At 45.8% G+C, this 22,619-nt stretch overlaps 1 protein-coding gene across 2 annotated transcripts in view; it reads left to right on the forward strand.

Annotated features, from left to right (window-relative positions):
• The window catches only part of GUF1 (GTP binding elongation factor GUF1), a 313,519-nt gene that overhangs the window by 244,769 nt on the left and 46,131 nt on the right, over window positions 1–22,619 (forward strand). For both annotated transcript variants that reach the window (XM_078678240.1, XM_078678239.1), the window contains exon 16: window positions 8,542–8,661. In XM_078678240.1, the coding sequence (XP_078534366.1) occupies window positions 8,542–8,661 (120 nt within the window). The remainder of the gene's footprint in view (window positions 1–8,541; window positions 8,662–22,619) is intronic.

A 22,619-nucleotide genomic window follows, 5' to 3' on the forward strand; every position in this document is an offset into this window, starting at 1 on the left:
TCTAAATTAGTGCCATGATACGTATATACATAGATAGAATAACAGCATAAATGCGTTATTGAAGCCACAATCAAAATACAATTCATTTTTAAAATTTGTAAAACAGATATATATAGTGATCTATAAAAATATATATACATTTCTATAAAAAACTCTAAAAAACTTTGTAATTTGAAATGCTGTGCAAATATCGCAATTTTGAAGTCATAGTAATAAGTTACTAATATATACATATATGGCATCTTGTATATAAGCAGAAAATAATGTTAAATCATTAAAATCTAATGCCAGTATGTGACCCCAAAGCAATTTCAAATCTATCAGACAAAATGTTTGTTCGATATAATACACAGTTTCACAGCCTCCAAAATGCCGGGACTCTCTTAGCAGCGGTGCACTTTAGGGCCGGAGATACCCTACTAACTAATATGCAAAGTCACCAAACGCCAAAAAAACTGCACTCCTCCCATACATAAATTATCCTTATGCTTATGGAATAAATCCTTTTGATTTCAACTGCAATGGACTGCCGCCGATAAATTATGTATGGGCGGAGTGCAATTGCGCTGTTTTTTTGGCGTTCGGTGACTTTGTGAATATATATATATATATATATATCCTGCTCCTTGGGGTGTCCGACTAGCGGGTTTCACTCGAATTTGCGTGTGCCTTCCCCACAGCGATGATTGGTATGGCCAGTAGCAAGTTTGAATTTAAAGCACTTGATTCGCCCGACGCGTTTCGAAAATGTCTTCTTCAGGGGCCATCAATAAAGTGCATAGTTGTGGCTTTCTTCCCGGCGTTTAGCGATATCTGGAAAGATAGTCCTTTTATTTATTCCCAAATGGATGCACTCATTCATGTATGCTGGATTCTAAGGCTCTAACATGAGCCCCAAACACTGCTGCTGTCCTCAATCCATCGCGCAAGCCCCATACTCAGGACTCTCTGGATGACGGAGTCCCATGGCCCCCGTTTACCGGGGTGGTGCAAACCCAGCGACTGGACTGCCGCTTAAATATTCTGCTCCTTGGGGTGTCCGACTAGCGGGTTTCACTCGAACTTGCGTGCGCCTTCCCCACAGCGATAATTGGTATGGGCAGTAGCAAGTTTGAATTTAAAGCACTTGATTCGCCCGACGCATTTCGAAAATTTCTTCTTCAGGGGCCATCAATAAAGTGCTTAGTTGTGGCTTTCTTTGCGTTTAGCGATATCGTGCGCCCTTGTGGTCTATTCATTATGACACAACACGTTGCATTGTGGGAAAGATAGTCCTTTTATTTAGTCCCAAATGGATGCACTCATTCATGTATGCTGGATTCTAAGGCTCTAACATGAGCCCCAAACACTGCTGCTGTCCTCAATCCTTCGCGCAAGCCCCATACTCAGGACTATCTGGATGTTGGAGTCCCATGGCCCCCTGTTTACAGGGGTGGTGCAAACCCAGCGGCTGGACTGCGGCTTAAATATTCTGCTCCTTGGGGTGTCCGACTAGCGGGTTTCACTCGCTAGTAAGAAGTAGAATCTAAGTAAAGGAAATTAGTGCTGTAGCTGGGAAATTTATAGACGAACATTATAAAAAGGAAAAAGAGAAAAAAGAAGAAACAGAAACTTCTGATAAACTCACAATGAGTAGAAATGCAAAGTTCAGTTCAAAAAGATGTGAAGAATGTGAATGAAAGAGTAGGATGGGGGGTGAAAAAGATTTGGGAATTAAGAGAGGCAAATGTTCATAGGAAACAACTGTACTCAATCCTCTCATTGAGTCCTTTAGGATGACAAGCGTCCAGTTTCTTTATCCAAAAGGTTTCACGCTGTAACAATTTTTTGCGATTGTCAATGCCTGGTCTCGAGGGAACAATCTCCAGAACAAGGAACCTTAACTGGCTGACGTTATGCTGAAATGAAGTGAAATGTGCAGCTAAGGGTGATATCAAGGGTTTGTTCCTTATGGTGCTTTTGTGTTCGGTAAGACGAACTTTAACTTTCCTTTCGGTCTTTCCGACATATGGTAAGCCGCAAGGGCACTTCAGTAGGTATACCAAATTCTTAGAATCACAAGTTGCATTAGTCCGCAATTTTATTGGTATTCCAGATGATGGATGGTTGATGACGTTACCTTTAATAATGTTATTGCAGTTGCCACAGTTGTGGCACGGTCTGGTTCCCACAAACACTGCATTCGGTAACTCGTTTGGTTTTCCAAAAGATTCTTTAGGTTACTGGCTCTTTGATATGCAAACAAAGGAGTATGGTGAGATTTTGCGGCCACTTGATATGCCTTGGGTGTTTGGCGCGTTGAAGTTTACCTTTTCATTAACTTTCGGCACACTTGCCTCGCATGCTACGTCGCCCCCATCTTTAACTCCACGACATTGGGACCACACCGTTTTTTACCTTTACGTTGTTTTCCAGTTACTTTATTCCGGACCCTGTTTTAGCCTTGTGTCTGTCTTTGTTACACCCCGCAACCGTTTTTGACTTTCTCATTCTATCGTATTTAGTGAAAATGTCCAAGACTCTGGTTATTTCACTATTTCACCTCCGTTACTGTACTTTGGCTGGTTTCACCGACTCACAAACACTTTTCAGTTGTAGCATTTAAGATTGTAGGGTTGTGCCAACCTCCTGAATTCGTGTTTATTTCCTTACAGATATCAACCGAGTCCCCTGATGAAGGGACACTAGTCCCGAAATGCATAGGGATTGTGTTACGTGCAACTTAAAGACTTTGTTCATTCACTAATGGAGTTGCTATGAATGTATATGTGACCCTGCGAATAAATTGTGGATTTTGATCATGAACTGATTTCCTCTCCATTTACATATTATACCACATCAAAATACTTTGGGAGGGTGATTCTTACCCCCTTAGGAGCGCCACAGGAAGCAGTGTGGGAGTCTCCTACACTCCACTTTGATTACGACCTGATGGTCACATGTTTGTATCCTGGCCGGTCCACTCAAACTTTCATTCTTCTGAGGTGGTTATAATGAGTGCGACTGACTTTGGTAACAAAGAAAATCTGTAATATTGCGCAGAGCAATACCCTGAGGTGAACGTGTGCTTTTCAGAAGTACCATACAGTATATTGAATGTTGTTTGTAATATCCCTTACTTATGCTAATCCTTTTATTTTTTGTTTTACTCCCAATTCCCAACATTAATAAGAAGGAATGATGTTCATTTTCACCCCTCATGCAAAGTGAAACGTTTTTTATAATTAAGTTTTGTATTGTGTCCAGATATGTACAAATTGCATCTGTTACTGAAAGATGATAGCAAGATAATCAAAGTTAAATATGGCAATTGGGGATTAGGTATTTGGACTATGTTTTAGTGCTTCGAGTACAACACTGGTGAATTGACAGCAGTACCCGAGTTCAAACACTAGCAGCATCAGACAAACCAAAACGGTGACCACGAAAAAAGAGGCATTTTCTCACAATTACATAGCTATATAATTTGTATTTCTTTTCTTTGTAGGTGTCTAATATTCATCCTCGAGACAGGGCCCCTCACACTCGCATTACAAGACAAACTTATATAATGAAAACTACATAACAATGCAGTACCAGTATTCATCTGCTCCAAGAACCCAGCTACCTCTCCTATTCCTTGTTGCATATATGCTTGCCTTTGACCCTGTGTGGTGTTTTGCTGCCTTTTGACTAGGTTTGTGCTATACAAATGCCACATACATACAATACTGCATCTTCTAAACACTCCTTAATCTGATTGTGCTGCTTTCTAGTTAAGTCTTCATTTGGGTCCCTGCTTATGGCCTTAGCTGTGTTGCCTCCACATACATGTGAGTGTGAAGTTGGAGACAGGTGGATGGACGTTGTCTGTCACTCAATACCACAAGAACCGTACACTTATACCTTTATTGGGGACCACTATTACCTACTTACTTACTTATGCCTTCTACCCCTCCTCGGGTATAGGCCGTCAACTGGGACTTTCCATCCATCTTTGTCCTGGGATTTTCTTTCAATCTAATTCCAGGTGCAGCTCATGTCCTTGCAGTCAGCATCACGGCCTAGGAGCCAGGTGTTTCTTGGATTTCCTCTTTTCCTTTTCCCTTGAGGGTTCCTGGTGACAGCTTGCCTGGTGATGCTTGATGCAGGCTTGCTTGAGGGTGTGATATATCCAGTTCAAGTGTTTTTTTCATGATTTCTTCATGGGCAGGAAGTTGGAATGTGTACTGCCATAGGAAGTAGTTTTTTTTGTTTTTTTTTTAATTGAGAATTTTCATAGAAGAAAAACAAGGCCATAATGAGCACAATAATAACTATATGTCCACAAATCAACATATAAATTAGCATTACAGATAACGCTGCTAGATATGGCATGAAAAAATATTTACAAAAAGAAAACAAAAACAATGAATAAATATAGCAGTGCAGGTACATATAATGATAGATCTTAATTACCAAGGTACATCACAACTGGCTAACCATCATTGATATTGTTTGAATGGTGGGGGACGCATCACTCTGAGAGTTCAGGATTAAGTAACAGATAGGAGCCAAATGGCTGCCAGATATTTTTGGGCCGGGAGGCAAGGGGCAGCAAGGATGAATAGATATCGCTGGTAGTATCACAATACATCAAATCCTTCAGCCAGGCTTTCAGCAATGGCAGTGAAGCTTCCCCCAGTGCAAAGGGACCAGCCTCTTGGCCAACAGTAGTGCAATTGCGGTAAAACGCCTAATGCTGACCCGCAGAGGGAGAACATACCCCAGTAGTGCCAGTAGTGGTGAGGGTGTGAGTTTGGTTTTGACTATTAGACTCAGATGTTATGGGACGTTGTTGTTGATGGTGTTTGGCGACCAGATCTGGTCTTTGTTGGAGGTGGTCACTCTTGTATTTCAAGTTTCTGTTCAATACTTTAAGACTGATTTTACATTGGTGTTAAAAAGCCTGATCTTGGTTTGCAGCATTATGTCCTTGGAGCTTCAGATCTTTAGCTGAATGAAGGCAGCCCTCGCTTTGCTGATTCTTGTCTTGACGTCAGCATCTGTGCTGCTTTGCTTATCCATGACAATTCCCAGGCAGTTGAGGGCCTCAATCTCTTCCAGTGCATTGCCTGCAAAAGTGACTGGAGCTGTGCTGGACGTGTTAGGGTACAGGATCTTTAATTTCCCCTGTGGATGTTAAGGTCAAGTTGTGCTGATGTAGCTTAAACATTGTCTGTCTTATCTTGCATCTGCTGATGGGTATGGGAGCAGGGGGCCATGTCGTCGAGCTGCATCCAGGGTGCCCACTGGATCACATTTCTTCTCCCTGCAGTCCATGGCCAGCAGGAAGAGATAAGGCATCCGCATATAACCCTGGTGGACTCCGGTCTTCACTTGGAAGGCTTCCGTGAATTGTCCTCTATGAGCTATCTTGCGGTCATTCCCTCGTAAGAGTTCCTGATAATTCTTGGAGGTTTATTTGGCACACTGTAGTGGCGGAAGACTTTCCAAAGGGTCTCTCTGTCCATGCTGTCGAATGTCTTCTCATAGTCGATGAAGTTGACATGGATGGAGAAGTTCCATTACGTTGACTGCTCATTGATGATGCACAGTGTTGCAATCCAGTCTGTGCAGGATCTAGCTTTGTGCAAGCCAGCTTGCTGGTCTCACAACTGAGCGCTGTTCCTACATTCTGTTCAGGATGACTCTGTTTAACATTTTGCCTGGGGTTGATAGAAGAGTTATCACTCGTCATTTGCACAGTTACTCATGTCACCTTTCTTGGGGATCTTGATGAGATATTCCTCCTTCCAGTGTGATGGCACCTTTCCCTCTTCCCAGATCTTTCCAGACATTGGACAGAGCATGTCTACTGTTGTTTCAATGTCTGCCTTAAGTGCCTCCACACTAATGTTGCCGGGTCCTACTGCCTTCCCGTTTCTCAGTTGTATGATGGCGTGCCGTATTTCTTCCTTGGTTGGTCTGCTGCAGTTGACTGGCAAGTCTTTGTCGACTGGATGTATGTCTGCTAGAGACTGCGGCATGGACTGGTTCAGCAGTTCTTCAAAGTGCTCCACCCATCTTCGTTATTGGCCTTCATTAACCATGTTTGTCTTCCTAGCTTTCTTCTTACAGGTCTTTCTGGCCTGCTGCATCTGCCTGAGAGTTTCCTTGTTATGTCATAGAGTTCTTTTAAGTTTCCATGGCTTGCTGCAGCAGCTTGGGCTTCTGTAAAAAGAAAGTATGATGGACACAATGCTGAACAAATCAAACATTCAACCCCAGTCACAGATCTGGGTTTAATCAATTGTTTTTGTGCTCAGCGCGCCACCCCAGTTTGTACCCAGCCATATGCAAATCAAGCCTTGATCCTGCTCCCCTTTGGAACAGTCCAGCCCAAACTGCCAGGCATCCCTGAACCGAAAACAAGCATCATGGGACCAATTTCAGGGTATCACCCTGCATCAGACAGGCTAGCTTGAATTCAGTGGCACAGTGAGCACTTGACCCACAACTGGCCATACCCTCCCACTTTGGATGACAAAATCAAAAAGAACAGATGATGGATGAAATGCTGAACAAATCAAACATTTGCACATGGCTTGGTCCATACTGTGGTGGTGTAGTGAGCAAAAAAAATGATGTATTAAACACAGATCTGTGACTGCCGGTGAATGTTTGATTTGTTCAGCACTCCGTCCATCATCTGTTTTTTTTTTTTTTTTGTAGTCCTAAGGGTATGCCCAGACATGGGTCTAGTGCTTACTATGCCACTGAGTTCAGGCTAGCCTGGCTGATGAGGGGTGATAACTCAAAAAGTGGTCCCAGAATGCTTGTTTTCTGCCCAGGAAGGATCCGGCCTGGCAATATGGGCTGGACTGTCCCCCATAGGGAGGAGGGTCAAGACTGATTTGCATATGGCTGGGTCCAAACTGGGGTGGCATGGTGAACAAAAAAACTGTTGATTTACTGGAGGTGAATGTTTGATTTGTTCAGTGTTTCCGTTCTTCATGTGTTCTCTTTGGACTTCTGTGACAAGACCATTGATTAATCTTTGCTTGTCTGCTCTTAAGCTTCCCTTTGCCTGGTTGTTGGTTTTGGTGCATTGGCCCTGAGATTTTTTTTCTGCTCTTTTTCGGGTGGTGTTGACTGGATATTTCTTTTCCTTTCTCATTTGGATTTTGCAGAGAAACTTGGTGGAGAGCCAATATTTATGCTGGTGTTTCTTGGGACCCAGTACCGCCTGGTAGGTTGCTGTCACTGTTTCTTTGCTCTTCTCCCACTGACTTTCTACTGGGTGTTTGTCCTCTATTTGTTGCAGGACTTGATACTTGTTGCTAAGGGTAACTAAGTATTCACTCAGTTTCTGTGCATCTTTGAGGAGGATGGTGTTATATTGCTGGTGTCGGTTTGTCTCTGCTCTCCATGCTTTCTTCCACTTTATCTTCATCCTGGCCATGACAAGATGATGGTCTGACACTCCATCCTCTCCTCTTATCACTTTCACATCTTACAGGGACCTCCAGAATATCTTGGCATTGCAGAAATGGTCGATCCGATTCTCTCTTGAGTGGTCTGGTGACACCCACATTGCCTTGTGCATTCTTTTGTGTGGCAACACACTGCCACCTATCACCAGATTGTTCTGGGCACAGAGATCTGCAAGCCGTTCATCATTCTTGTTCATTTCATCAAGGCCAAGGTGGTCCATGACTTCTTCTTACCCGGTGTTGTTTCTTCCAATCTTGACATGGTGGTCCCACATCAGTATGGTAATGTGCCTCTTGGCACATTTCTCCAGGATGGACTGGAGTCTGTTGTAAAACTGTTCTTTTGCCTCTTTTTTTGCTGTCATGTGTATGTGCTTAGCACTGGATAACATTTTTGTTGATCCTCCTTTTCTTTGTGTGGAAGGTCACTGTGATGATTCTGTGACTATGGGTTTCCCATCCAGAGATCTGTTGGCTGCTAGCATTAGCCTCAGTGCTACTATCTGAGTATGTGGGGCGTTCTCTTCTTCATGTCCAGAACCCAGCAACATTCCTCTTTGAGCCAGTCTTTTCTGCCCGGACTGTATTCGTCTAGTTTTGCTGATGCTAAGTAGGACAAGGTTATTGTTTTTCATCTCCATTGCCACTTGGACTGTCTTTCCGGTCTCGTATCTGGTCCTCACATTCCATGTCCAGATTGTGATGGTCTAGGTCAAAAGCAGGTGGATCTACTTTGTGGCTTCCTGGGATCTCTGGTTTTCTCCAAAGGCATCATATAGCTCCTTAAAGTAGAGTCCTTTCTCCCCAATGACGTCTTCCTGTCTTCTGGTTGACGTTTCTGTCGCTAGAATTTTTTACATGGTGGGCTAGCCAGCCTTACGCAAAACCTTCCTCCTTTCACAGCCGGGTTTGGGACCTGCCACGGCAGGGTTGTGGGCCGCTATTGTTAGTGGGTAATTCTGAATGAGTTAATGTTGCTTCTACTCTTCATTCTCAGTGTTTTTCTTAAATTGCATTGAGGTTTGTGCACTATGACAACATTTTCCCATTATCTATTAGTGACTCAACAAACATTGTTTTATTTCAGGGAAAAGGCTTACTCTGCTGGTAAAGCAATTTGTGAACGATTAAAGGATTCTATCCAGAGGCAGCTATTTGAAGTAGCGATACAAGCAGCAATCGGCAGCAAAATAATTGCAAGAGAAACGTAAGTGTCAGTTTTGATTTTTGCTTGAGTGTTCTATTAACTTTTTGTGCTTAAACACATACTTTATTCACAGTCTATCAAAGTTCATTTTTTTTAGGTCAAAGCCTATCAGACAGCGTACCTGTCTGGTTTGCTAATTACTTTTTGGGACATTCTGAAAGATTCCCTGTAAATGTATTCCTGCCATTCCTTACCATTTGTTCTGTGTTTTGTAACTCACATTTGCATGCTTTCTATATGCTGGCTTTATTTGTTTTAGGCTGTCCAGCTTGAGTTTGTCCCTCCTGTGGTGCATGTCCTATTAACTGTATTCTTTCACGATAGCTCGCTTTCTGTAAACAGGCATTTAAATCTTGTTCTTATCTCATCATATTTACTGTGCATTCAAAGACAGAGGTCAAATGCAGGCTCTTTCTTCCTGGTAGCTTGGTGTTTACTATCTTTTCTGACTTCAAAGTGAAAGGATTTATGTGACAGTCTTGCTGTGGAAGGAAATGCTTTCTTTTAGCACACTACAATATGTAAATGTCTGTAAATGAACTGTGCAGATATTTCAGACTATATCAGAATTAGGAAAGCACAAATGAAGCACATGTAATTCTGATGTGTGGTGGACACAAACGTTTTAATATGATCACACCAGATCAATACACTAGGTGATGATAATTCCACATATCGCTTGTGCACTGTATACTTTTACCAAAAATCTGTATGTCTGTTGAAATGTAATGGTCATTTCAATTGAAAATGTGTTATCTGTAATGGCAGTGTGCTACCAAACCATGCATACTCCACTCTATGCCCTCCCACTCCTTTCCACACTCTACGTCACTTCACCCACTTGACTCCACTCTATGACATGCCACTTGACTCCACACCACTGTGCAACACGCTACTCTACAATGGGCCCCTCCACTCTACACCACTCCACTCTACAACATGACACTCCACTCTACACTATGCCACTCCGCTCTACTCCAATCCATTCTACAACACATTTCTTCACTCTACAGCACTGTATGCTACTCTGCGACACTATACTCCGCAACAAACCATTCAATTCCCTCTGTACCATTCCATGCCACCTTACTCTACTCTGACACACTACGCCACTCAACTCTACAATGCTCTATTGTACTCCACTCTACAACTCTCTACCCCATGACACTCTACTCCACTGTACGTAACTCTCTCTATGCCACTCCATGCCATTTTACCCCACTCTGTGCCACACCTCTCTATTCGACAACTGTCTACTCCACTCTACTCTGCAACACTCTATACCCCTCCACTCTGCAACACTCTTCTCCACTCTACGAAACTCTGTGGCCCTCCACTCCATTCCCTCCACAACACTACAGCACTCCACTCCGCACTATTCCACGACAAGGCACCCTATAACATTCTACTCCACTCCATGATACTCCACCCTATGCAAATTCTTTTTACAACACTCCACTCCATTCTCCACGCAACTAATGTTTAGCCATACTGAACAGCAGCCACGCTGATGTACAACATGCCTAAAACACATTGGGAAAGCCAATTAGCTCGTGCATAGGTGAGACTTATTTATTTATTTATTAAAGTTTTATATAGCGCGAACATGACCATCGGGGGTATCAGAGTGCTTTACAATATATGTGGCAAGAGGATACATGTAAACAACCAAGAGTAACCAAAGAGAGGGAATCATATACATAAAATATCACAGCAGGAGAAAATAAACGAAGTGATAATTACACAATCATAGGTATCCGAACATCCTCATGACCCTTAAATTTCCAACATGGTAAACACAGCTAAAATTTCACAGTCAAAAGTGATCAAACATTCTCCTGAGTCATAAAATGTCAAGGCCGTATTATACAAAGCGAAAATTCACAGACATGAAAAGACCGAGCATTCAAATGGTCCAGGCCGCCGGGCCACGGATCGACGGTTAGGCCGTGGCATCAAGTGGGGAGGCCAGACTGAGGTAAGAATTTCTTCATTAGGAGTCTTTCGGCTTCTTTCTTGAAGAGGAACGTGGAAGGATCCGTCCTGAGTTCGGGGGGGAGGGAGTTCCAGATCCTTGGAGCGATACCAGGGAAGGCACGATTGCAGGTCTTTTTTTTCTTGAATTTATGGGGTTTGAGTAATAGGGTGCTGGCACTTCTGTAGGCTCTCGAACCACACGAGGGCTCCAATTTCTGCGTGAGGTATTGCGGAGTCTGGTAGTGGATGGCTTTGTGTGCCATGCATGCAATTTGTAAGTGTCTCCGGGCTTCATAAGGAAGCCAATTAAGGGCTAACAGGTCCGGAGAGATATGTTTGACTTTTTTTGTGCCAGTTATGAGTCTAGAAGCAGAATTGAGGGCAACCCTAAGAGGAGCCGTCTTCACTATGGGCAAGCCACACAGCGTAGCACTTCCATAGTCCTGCTTTGAAATCACTAGGGCCTGCACTGCAACCTTAAGGTCAGGAGCAGGAAGGTAGGGTTTGAGTTTTTTGAGGATGTTGAGTTGGAAGTTTGCTCCTTTGGTGAGGGAACTGATTAGCTTCTGCATGTTTAGGCTTTTGTCTAAAATGATCCCCAGAGAGGATGCCAAATCCACAAGGTGAGGTCTACATTTCAAGGCAGTAATCTGAGACAGCCATTGGTTCATGTCCAGGGATTTCTTCTGGGGAGAGATTAGGAGTAACTAAGTTTTTAAAGCATTAAGCTTCAGGTGATTGCGTGTCAGCCAGCATTGTGTTTCCAACAGGATTTAGTTGAGGGATTGAACGTCCTCGGCGGAAGTGATCTTCAGGTAAAGCTGAGTATTGTCCGCGTACATGTGATAATGAATTTTGGATTATTTCAATATTTCTGTCAGAGGCTCCATGAACAAGTTAAAGAGCGTGAGAGATAGTGCTAACCCTTGTGGAACTCCAAGAGTAACCGGGCCCGGGTGAGACAGGGATTGGTTCACCTTGAAGCATTGTGATCTATTGTGAAGGAAAGAGGAGAACCAATTAAGTACAGGTCCACACAACCCCATCCTGTGTTCCAGGAGGTCAGTTAGGTTACCGTGTTTGACCGTATCAAAGGCTGACGACAGGTCGAGAAGGATCAAAAGGCAGGCCTCATTATGGTGCAACATTCTAAGTGCATCATCTATGATGTGCGTCAACGCTGACTCTGTACTATGGCCCACACGAAAACCAGATTGACAATGGTCCAGGAGGTGGAAATGATCGATGTAGTTACAGAGTTGGGTGAGCACACATTTCTCCAGGAGCTTTGCCAAGGTGGGGATGTTGGAAATTCTGCGAAAGTTATGAAGATCCGAGGATGATTTCTTTAAAATCGGAGTAACTTGGCCCGTTTAAAGGCAATCAGGAATATCACCTTTACTGAGAGAAGCATTTATGATCCTAGTCCAGAGTGTTTTAGGAGGGAGGATCTGAGTTCCGGGAACAGGCTCGCTAGTAGAGGGTCATTGTAATGATTAGAAGGTTTCACAGACAACAGCATTTGCGTATAGTGAGTTCATCAACTTCGCAAATGCTTGCTTACCATACAAACATATGCTTCTAGTCTAAATACCATATGCTTATCAGTGTTAACAGTCTGAGGTTTGCCTGCTATCCATTGGAGAATTAAAGTGGTATACTCGTTTTCTGTTGAACTAATGTTTAAAAGTAAAAATAGGAATGTATACCTATCACCAAATAAATCATACATTTTATTTGACAAATATACCAATCTGCTTATAAACTTTCTTGCATGTACTGGTTAATGAACGCAATCAAACAGTGGACCTCCATCATGCAAACAGTGGAGCTCCATCATAAATGTCCTTGCTGTTAATGGTGTTACTCTTTATATTCACAAAAGAGTTTCAGGTTTTTTTTAAGTTGCTTTGTGAGCTTGTCATTTTGTGATAAGACTTAATCCCACTAACTTAATCTATTGACTTCCTATAATAATTACTGGGGTCTGAACACGTATCCAAAGTGTGGTTTGAAAATGCTCAAATAAGCTTACACGGTGCTTATCTCTTCATCATTGGAAAGTCTATGTAAATCTTCTTATAATTAGTATGCACTTTGTTGGAAAATGGCCCTCTCTGAAGGGTCACCCAAAACCTGTGTTTGCTTTGTTCACCCTAAGTTGGCAGGGTATGCCCAGACATGGGTCATTTGCTAGCCTGGCTGATGAGGGGTGCTACACCGAAAGTGGTACCAGGATGCTTGTTTCCGGTCCAGGGAAGCCCAGCTTGGCAGTTCGGGCAGGACTGTTCCCATGAGTTACAGGGTCAAGTCTGATTTGCATATGGCTGGGTCTGAAATGGGGTGGTGAATTGAGCTAAAGAATGATGATGGATTTAATCCAGATCTGTGACTGGGGGTGAGTGTCTGAAAAGTTTCAGTGCTCCGTCCATCATCTCCTTGTGTTTGCTTTGTTCACCCAAAATGTTTTGCCTTCATCCTCTTTTTCTGATCACCTTTTTGTTGGCTTTGGGATTCTGAGCACTACATCACTGCTGACCAGTGATAACGTGCATGTGCTTCTCCCTGAAACATAGTAACATTGGTTTATACACAATTGGTATTCTTAATTTACTTGTAAGTCCCTTGTAAAGGTGGTATACTATATACCTGTAAATTAAATGCTACTAGTGGGCCCTGGAGCACTGATTGTGCCACCCATACAAGTAGCCCTTCAAACCGGTCTCAGGCCTACCTCTGCAGGGCCTGTGTGTGCAGTTTACTGCCAATTTGACTTGGCATTTAAAATCCCTTGCCAAGCCTTAAACTCCCCTTTTATTTACATACAAGTCACCCCTTAGGTAGGCCCTATGTAGCCCATAGGGCAGGGTACTTTGTAACTAAAAGGTAGGATATGTACTTTTATGTTTTGCATGCCCTGGTTTTTCACAGACACCCAAATTATTTTTTTTCACTGCTGCGAGGCCTACTACTCTCATAGGTTAACAATGGGAATCCCTTATTACACTTTCATTTTTTTGAAAATCTTTTTATTAAACTTTTCGTCAGTTGCAGTATACAGAGTATCATTTACAGGAGCCTTTTTGGCATAAATCCAGGAAATTAACCATTATTAGTTACAACGTACATTGTTTCAGACACAAAAGTATTGCCAGGATTACATTACAAATCTGTTTTCAAATGTTCTGCTTTGCAATTCGAAGCTTACTTTGAAAAACACTTTCTAAATGATATTCAACTCACATGCACCCCTTACTTCAGGTCTCCTCCCTCCCTCCCCTATGTTCCAGAGGCATCTGTATTCCAACAAGTGGCTCCATATTTCCCCCAATTTCTTGGGGCAGCCTCTACTGTCATAGACTACTTTTTCGGTAGCACTACACCAGTCTAAGTCGGACTTCTGTTGCCCTATCCTCGGGAGGAGGCTTGCCCACACGGACTGGAAATATTTCTTTTAGCTACCATTGCTGCCACCATTAACCAGTTTTTTTTTATATCTTTGCCTGGTCTGATCACTTTTTACACATAGTATGTGCCATCTGGCCTCTGCTGGAATTTCCTGCCACAGGATCTCGGACATAACTCTTATCACCTTTCCCCAGAATTGCTGTATAGCCGGGCATCCCCCGATAATATGGAAGAAGGTGCTTTTTTGATTACAGCCTCTTGTACACAGGTCTGTGGGTGCCCGTCCCAGCTTACACAGCAGCACCCCTGTAGAGTAAGATCTATGCAGGATCCGCAATTGGACCAAGTGAACTCTCACTCTTATTGCTACTTCCCTCGGTCTTGCATTGCCTCGGACCAGTCATCATCCTCCAGGAGCCCAATATTGGTTATCCAAGCTTCTCGCAATGCCCTTAGTGGATCAGGCGAATTATTGATGATCTTTCTGTATATCGAGGATGTGGCTTTTTCCAGGATTGGATCCTACCACTTCTCGTAGCATGTCACTGTCCCACAGTGGGGTCCTTTGTGTTACTCTATTGTCCCACCCCAGGAAGTTATCGGCTTTCCGCCATGCATTAATCACTGCTTGTGTGTGAAAGCTTGTGTGTGAGCTTGACCGTAGCTTTACGATACAATGCCCCCGTGTAGCCCCTGTGCCTCATCCCTAGAAGGTCCGTTCTGTACCCCAGGTCATTCCTATCTGAGTAGATCCACTTGTTAATTGGTACCATCTGGGACGCCCAATAGTATTTTTTAATGTCTGGAATGGCCAGGCTTCCCTCATAAACACTTCTCTGGAGTTTGGAAAGGGCTATTCTGGTGCCTCCCCATCCCATAAGAGCTTCCTCAGATCACGGTCTACCTCTTTGAAAAATGTGTCTGGTATCTTATATGGGGTATTTTGTAGGACATACAGTATGCGCGGTAGTGTCATTTTAAAGAGCACAGCTCTTCCCATCAATGAAATTGTCAGGGCGCTCCAGTGTGCCACGTCCCTTTTTAACTGTTACAGCTGGGGCGTTAGGGAAAACAGAATCAAAATTCCTGGAAGATAACCTATCGTAATACCTAAGTACATACATTTATCTTTGATTTGTAGTTGGACTTGCCCCATTAGTGAGGGCATCTGCCCACCCGTTAATTGGAACAGAAGAGAATTATCCCAATTAATGTAGTACCTTGAGTATCCACCAAATAATCTGAATATCTGCAACAATCTGCTTACTGTGAATCGAGGCCTGGTGGCATACAGCAAAACAGTGAAATACGTTTTTCCAAGTTCCTCTCTTCCATTATCCTGGTCATTACAGGGTCTCCTCTTACCTAATGCAAACAAAATGGGGGAGAATTGGCATCCCTGTCTCGTCCCCTTATGCAGTTCAAAAGAGCGGTAACCCGAGCTGTTCACCCGCACCCTGGCCATTAGTTTTGTGTAGAGTAGTTTGAACCATGCCTGATATTTGGGGTCAAACTTGAATCTTTTCAAGACTGCAAATAGGAAGTGCCACTCTATACAATCGAACGCCATTTGTGCGTCCAGGAAAAGCAGTACCGCTTCCTCTTCTGGGTGGGACTTGGTCAGGTGCAGTACCCCGTACAAACGCCTAAGGTTTAGCCTAGTACTCCAGTTTGGCATAAAGCCTGATTGATCTGGGTGTACCAGGGTCGTGGTAACCCCCAGAATACGGTTCAGCTGGACCGTGGCCAAAATGTTTGCCTCTGAGTTTAGCAAGGATATGGGCCTATACGAGCTGCATTCTTTCCGTGGTTTGCCCGCCTTTAGGATCACCACTACCGTGACTATGCATTGGTCTGTTGTCAGGCACCCCCTTTCCCTTGCCTCTTCAAGTATCTTCAACTTCAACTATGGAACCACAGACCACTCCTGCTGTACCTATGTACAGTTCGGTAGGAAGAACATTGGGTCCAATGCCTTTCTGGCCTGTAGGTCACTTATGGCACCTTCAATTTCCTGAACCTTGATATCTTTGTCAATGTCTTCCCTATCTGCATCTGGTAGCTTAGGAAGTCGGACATCCACTAGTAACTCTCTGCAATCGTTACTTGTTCTAACTGGGTTTGAGGTATATATTCCCTCGTAATAAACTGCAAAGGCCTACGCTATTCCCTCCCTGGTTGTCTGCATTTGCCAGTTGGAGTCACGTATTTCCACCACAAAGCACCTCTCTCTGTCTCTCTTTTCCAACCATGCAACCATTCAATCATTCTACTTGCTTTATTTCTGAGATCGTATAACCTCCTTTGCCTCGCTAATGCTACGGATCTAGCCTCATCATTTCCTGCTCTTTAAGCCGGATTCGGTGTGGGAGTGGTGGATCAGTGTCTTCCCCTGTTAGCGCTCTTGCTTCCAAATTATCTAGGCCTCTTTCCAAATTGTCCCATTGGATCTTTTTTACACTCCCCCAGTAGTGCTTGCCTGTGTCCACGTATCACCAGTTTGAATGCTTCCCATAAGGTGCATGCAGAGTCTACGGACCACTTGTTTTCCTGGAAATAGAGTTGCGCCCTCGCCTTAATCTGCTCGACTAGATCTTTGTTGTTACAAACCCAGGGATCTTTTCCTATGTGGCAATATCGCTACTCTTGGTGGGACCTGGAGGAGCACCTCTACTAAAGAGTGGTCCAAAATCCCTCTTATTTTGATGTTTGCTTTCCGGAACAATCCGCTACTCTCTGTGTGCATCAGGATATGGTCAAGGCGGGAGTAGCTGCCATGCACCATTGAGTATATTGCCTTTCTCTGCGATTGTGCAGGCGCCTCAGGTCCGTTAGACCCATGGCCTCCACAAACGCCCGTAGTTGCTCCTCCCCTCTTCCCTTAGTCGCTTTCAATTCACTGTCTCTCTTTGTTTCCATGGTCGCATTCATATCCATCCCCCCCTGCCCCCCACTCCCCCCTAGTATTAGGATTCCCTGCGGGAGGTCCACGAGCAGGGTGCCCAGTCCCGACAGTGTAGCTGAGTGCAAGTTCAGTGGCACATAAACCGAAATTATGTTCAGGACCCGCTAGGGGAAGGGCTGTCCTCATCAGTATTCCCACCCCTCTCAACTCCAATGTATAACCTGCTTGTGCCACCAGTTTATATCCATACCTATCTAGTGCTTTGAATAGGTTATCCTTCAGGTGCGTTTCTTGCAGTAGCACCAGATCGGGGGAGTGCCTATTTAGGTATTGTAGTACTGCTGTACGCTTGATTCAATTGCCCAACCCGTTGACATTTCAGGTATGTATTTTCAATTTAATATCGCTCTGGCACCACGCCCGCTTCTGTGGCCCTAGGGTCGGAACATCCCTACGTGTGCCACTAACTTCTGTTTTGGCCATCCTGCTGGCTGAAACTCCACTTCATGTAATAAACACTGTAAATATGTTGCATCCTGACAATCCTGTAACACAAAATAAACCTTCCCATTTTGGCTATAACAATGCCGCATTCCCTAACTATGTAACTCCCCCCTCCCTGCTACCCTGCTAGGTGTGCTTAACTAACTTCCCAAACTTGCAGAGCACCTGTCACCCCTTAACTGTATTATCTAAAACGGGATAGGCCAGTGCCTGATAATATAGATAGCCATCCTTGTCTGCTCCCACCCACTCAGACTTTTGGTCTTGTTATCGCTCCTGCCGATAGCAGAAATGTTCAGTGGAAGTCTCCCCTCCCCATAATTATAGTACTTACCCAATTTTACATAAAGGATATGCTTGACAATATCGTTCCAGCACTTCAGATGTTCCTTGGCCCCTGGCAATAGTTTTGGTTATGTACCCATCCCAAGAGTCCAATCTGTTTTGCTCTATCCATTTCCGTCGGCTGTGTGCGTTCCGCCTTCCGTTAGGCTGAGCGGCTGTTCTTTCTACCTTTCTTTTCGCTGGCTGCGCTGGAAATTGTTTCCTGCCGTCCGCCAGCCCTCTAGCCACTCCCATGCTTTCTCTGCCATGTTAAAATACCAGGTCTTTCCCTCTGCAATGACCCTTAATTTTGCCAGGAACAACATCATGTATTTGATCTCTTATCTGCGTAGTTCCCTCATGACTGCCCCAAAAGTCCGCCTTTGCCTCTGGACCTGCAACGTGAAGTCAGGGAAGAACCAAATAGTTGCATTTTCATAGCAGAGGTCACCATGCACACGTGTGACTTGCAATATAGCGTCCCTGTCGCGATAGTTTGTATCTGGGCTATTATCATTCTGGTTGGCGCACCCGATTTTGCCTTGGGAAGAGGGGTTCTGTGTGCCCGTTCTATTGTAAAATAAGTGGAGAATCTTTTTTGTTTTAGATGTTGTAATATTAGGTCTTCCAAGAATGGATCCACGCTTAGCCCCTCCATGCCTTCCGGGAACCCCACCACTCTAATGTTGTTTCTTGGAGCCCTCTCTTCCTGGTCCGCCGGTCTCGCAGCCAGAGTTTCTTGCTGTTTTGTGAGGGTCTGCACCTGTTCCTCAAGGCGCTTTGTGCTATTCTGTAACATCGCCACTTCAGTCTCTGTCTTTCAGAGATTTTGTGCAGGTCTGCCCTCAGCAAATTGACATCCGGGATCACCGCATCTAGCTTGGGTTCGTTGGACCCTTTCATATCTGCAATTGCTGCCATGATTGCGCTTAAGGAGGGTTCTGCAGGTTTGTCTGTTCGGGCTCTTGGGTGCTCGTTGCCTGTTTCGGAACCGCATATTTGGCCATTTTATTGGTCTGGGTCCCTGCCTGGCCTTTGGGCTTTATCCGTGAGCAAAGCTCCGCGGCAGCTTTTTTTTTTACCCTTTGTTTTACGACTTCAGGTTTCAGATGCATACTCTCCGCCCCCGTCTTCCGCTTCCAAATGGCTAGGTAGGTCTCACTTCTCAACGGTGAGCCTCGGCGGACTCAACGGGCAGTCCGCTCGGTCCGGGCCTTAGTGCGATCCCTCTGGGAGGCAGCCGTTTGCTTGCTCTTGTTTATGTCCCTTGATTTGACTCCTTCACCTAAAGGTGCTCGCTGCTCCCTGTGATGCACCTCTGCAGACAAATCGATTCAGACTTTGTTTGATGAATGTCGGCCTATAGGGGGGGTGTGGCCAGCCAGCGAAGCATGGCGGACGCGAATCGCTAGTGCTCCGCTCCAATACCCCTAGTTATCCTGTTTATCATCGAAATCACCCGGCATACAAGGACAAGGTAGCGAGCGCTGTGCTGCAGAGGCGCGCTGCGTGTTTTTACCGCGTTTTTAAATCATTCTTCTAGCTGCAAACTGGTTGGTGTGCGCGCAGTCTGTTGGGTAGCTTAAAACTTGCCCTCTTACACGCACCGTTAATTGTGCCCCCAACCGCCGCTTGGCGGGCTTGGTTCCCGGGGTGGGCGCCATATTTGTGTGGGGCTGAGTAGCTTCATTTTGCCAGCGCTTACTGCGCATGTGTGGGTGAGTGGACGCCTACTAAAGGCGAGTCCCTCGGCGGTTCCAGTTGACAAGGTAGCGAGCGCTGTGCTGCAGAGGCGCGCTGCGTGTTTTTACCGCGTTTTTAAATCATTCTTCTAGCTGCAAACTGGTTGGTGTGCGCGCAGTCTGTTGGGTAGCTTAAAACTTGCCCTCTTACACGCACCGTTAATTGTGCCCCCAACCGCCGCTTGGCGGGCTTGGTTCCCGGGGTGGGCGCCATATTTGTGTGGGGCTGAGTAGCTTCATTTTGCCAGCGCTTACTGCGCATGTGTGGGTGAGTGGACGCCTACTAAATGCTCCTCCCTTCCGTAGCGGGATCGCGGAGCGGGCGCGTCCTCGCGTGGCCGGAGTCGTGCCAGAGTCCTGCCCGTCTGCGCCCGTCCGCGACAGGACGCGCTGGACATGGCTGGACTCTGGCCCCCCTTCTGGTCTTACTATTTTCCATCATGCGGTGCTACACCAGAGATAGTCTGGTTGCCATTGAGAGGTCTTGGACGACCTGTACAACACCTAGGGTGGACCCCCTATGCGGCCCGTTTTCGTGTGGATGCGGATGCTTTTCGTTGTCCGCCCCCGTAAGCAGGAGCTGCAGGGACGCCCCGCGTGCGCCCCTAAGCCCGGTGCCTGGTATTTGCATCTGGAATCTTAATGCTAGGTCGCTTGTCAAGCATCATCTCGACATTAACGATCTGCTAGGCAGGGAGTTGCCTGACCTATTCTGTGTAACAGAGACCTGGCTGCAGGATGTTGACGCGGCCATTGTCAATCTGGCCTTCCCGCCGGAATACTCGGTATTCACCTTGAATCGGACCTCAAGAGGCGGTGGAATAGCTCTTGCTGTCAAATCCTGTTATTCCTGTACATGGCACGGGCAAAAGATCCCGGGGTGCGAAAGTGCCCTGTTTAAGGTCGCTATTACATCTAACTTCACCCTGTCGGGACTAGTGATCTATCGGCCCCCGGGGAGTGAAGTGGCCTTTAGAGCAGCGCTACCTGATGCTGTTAGCAATCTGGCTACGGGGTGCTCCAATTTTACCATCATTGGAGACTTAAATCTGCACTTTGACAACTCTAGCAGTCCCTCAGTATCCAGTTTCCTGGCAGACCTTGAGGCGTTACAGCTGAATCAGTTGGTGACGCAGCCTACACACTCAGGGGGTCACACCCTTGATCCGTTTTTCACCAATCTTACGGAAGCCTGCGTCACCAGCTACACACCCCTGGCATGGACTGATCACTATTTGATACAGTTCCGCTGCCCTATTGTGGCTAGTCCATCCAAGCCAGTGGTGTGTTCTGTTCCAAGACGACGCTGGAACAAACTCAAGCTGGATGAGTTCTTCCTCCTCTTATCGGCTGACCCGTTTGACATCTCGGGCACGCCTGATCAGGTATATGACAGGTTTAGCGACTGGGTCTCCAGGGCCTTGGACACCCTCATCCCCTTGGTAACCTGCAAAACTAGAACTGGCAAGGCTAGCCCCTGGTACGACGACTCACTGCGGGCTTTGAAGGTCTCTTGTAAGCGCGCAGAGCGGGCATGGCGCAAAGCCTACTCCAGCTCAAAGAAGGCTCTATATTTGTCATCGGTGAAGGTGTACCATCGGGCGGTATGTAGAACTCGTGCCGCTTTCTACGCGACACAATTCAGGAATAGCTCGAACCCGGCAAAGGCTATCTTCAAGGTACTGAAAGACCTCACTGCCAAAAAAGTCACAACATCACATCAGAGCTCTGTGGAGCATTGTGAAAAGTTGGCAGAGTTTTTTTTGGAAAAGGTGAATGCCATCTATCGAGCCTTTCCTTTGGTCATTCCCTCGGCGAATCCATCTTTTAAGCCACCACCATCGGAGGGACTACATTCTCTACCTTTGCTAACTTCTGATAGCCTAGGCACTTTGGCCCGCAGAGTGAAGTCTGGGTCCCCAGAGGATCCACTTTGCCCTGAAGTGTTCAAGGACATAGCGGTACATGACATCTCACCGCTTTGTTCCTTGGTCAATTTGTCACTAACATCTGGCGAAGTTCCATTGAAGTGGAAGCGAGCCATGGTTCGTCCTATTCTGAAGAAACCTAGCCTGGATGGGAGCAAGCCAGAGAGCTATCGGCCTATTTCACTCTTGCCATGGCCGGCTAAGGTGATGGAGGCACACGTAAATGCTGTTCTCTCGGAACATCTCCGTCGAGCAGATATACTCGACGTTACGCAGAATGGGTTTAGGGCAGGTCATAGCACGGAGACGGCTCTGCTTTATATGGTGGAGCACCTTCGCTCCGTGCTTGACGCGGGACAAACGGCAGCGCTGGTACTATTAGATCTAAGCGCTGCCTTTGACACCGTCTCGCACCCTATCCTTCTGCTGCGCCTAGAGGAAGCTGGTGTTACCGGCACTGCTCTCGAATGGTTCCGGTCGTTCTTAACCAACCGGGCCTTTAGCGTGACCGTCCCGCCTTATCAGTCCAAATTCCATCCGTTGAACCTGGGCGTCCCCCAAGGCTCCTCGCTGAGCCCTACGTTGTTTAATCTTTACGTAAGGCCGCTAGCTGAGGTTGTCAAACTATGGGGTATGACCATGGTGTCATATGCCGATGACACCCAGCTAGCGGTCACGATCAGCGGGGATGCCGAAGTCGACGCTCCCAGGTTTCAACAAGGACTGAGGGCGGTTGCCAGCTGGATGACGTCCAATTGTCTTCAGCTAAACGCTAGTAAGACCGAGGTCATGGTATTTGGTAGACAGCCGGAACTGTGGGGAGAGAGATGGTGGCCGGAGGAGCTGGGTCCTGTTCCCATCCCAGTCGCCGAGCTTAAGAACCTCGGGGTCTGGTTGGACCCTTCCCTAACGTTTGCCTGCCACACTAAACGTACGGCTGCATGCTGCTTCGGCATCTTGCGTGGGCTTCGTCCTGTGCTAAAGTTTTTCGATGCCCCCACCAGGCAACTCATGATCCAAGCTACTGTCATCTCCAGGCTGGATTATGCGAGTTCCTTGCTGGCTGGTTTGAATGTGGCAGAGATCGGGCGCCTGCAAAGGATCCAGAACGCCGCAGCGAGAGCGGTGGTAGGCCTTCCAAGATACTGTCCTACCTCCAGCACCATACGG

Source organism: Lissotriton helveticus, chromosome 2_2 (genome assembly GCF_964261635.1).
Source record: "Lissotriton helveticus chromosome 2_2, aLisHel1.1, whole genome shotgun sequence".
Lineage (NCBI taxonomy): Eukaryota > Metazoa > Chordata > Amphibia > Caudata > Salamandridae > Lissotriton > Lissotriton helveticus.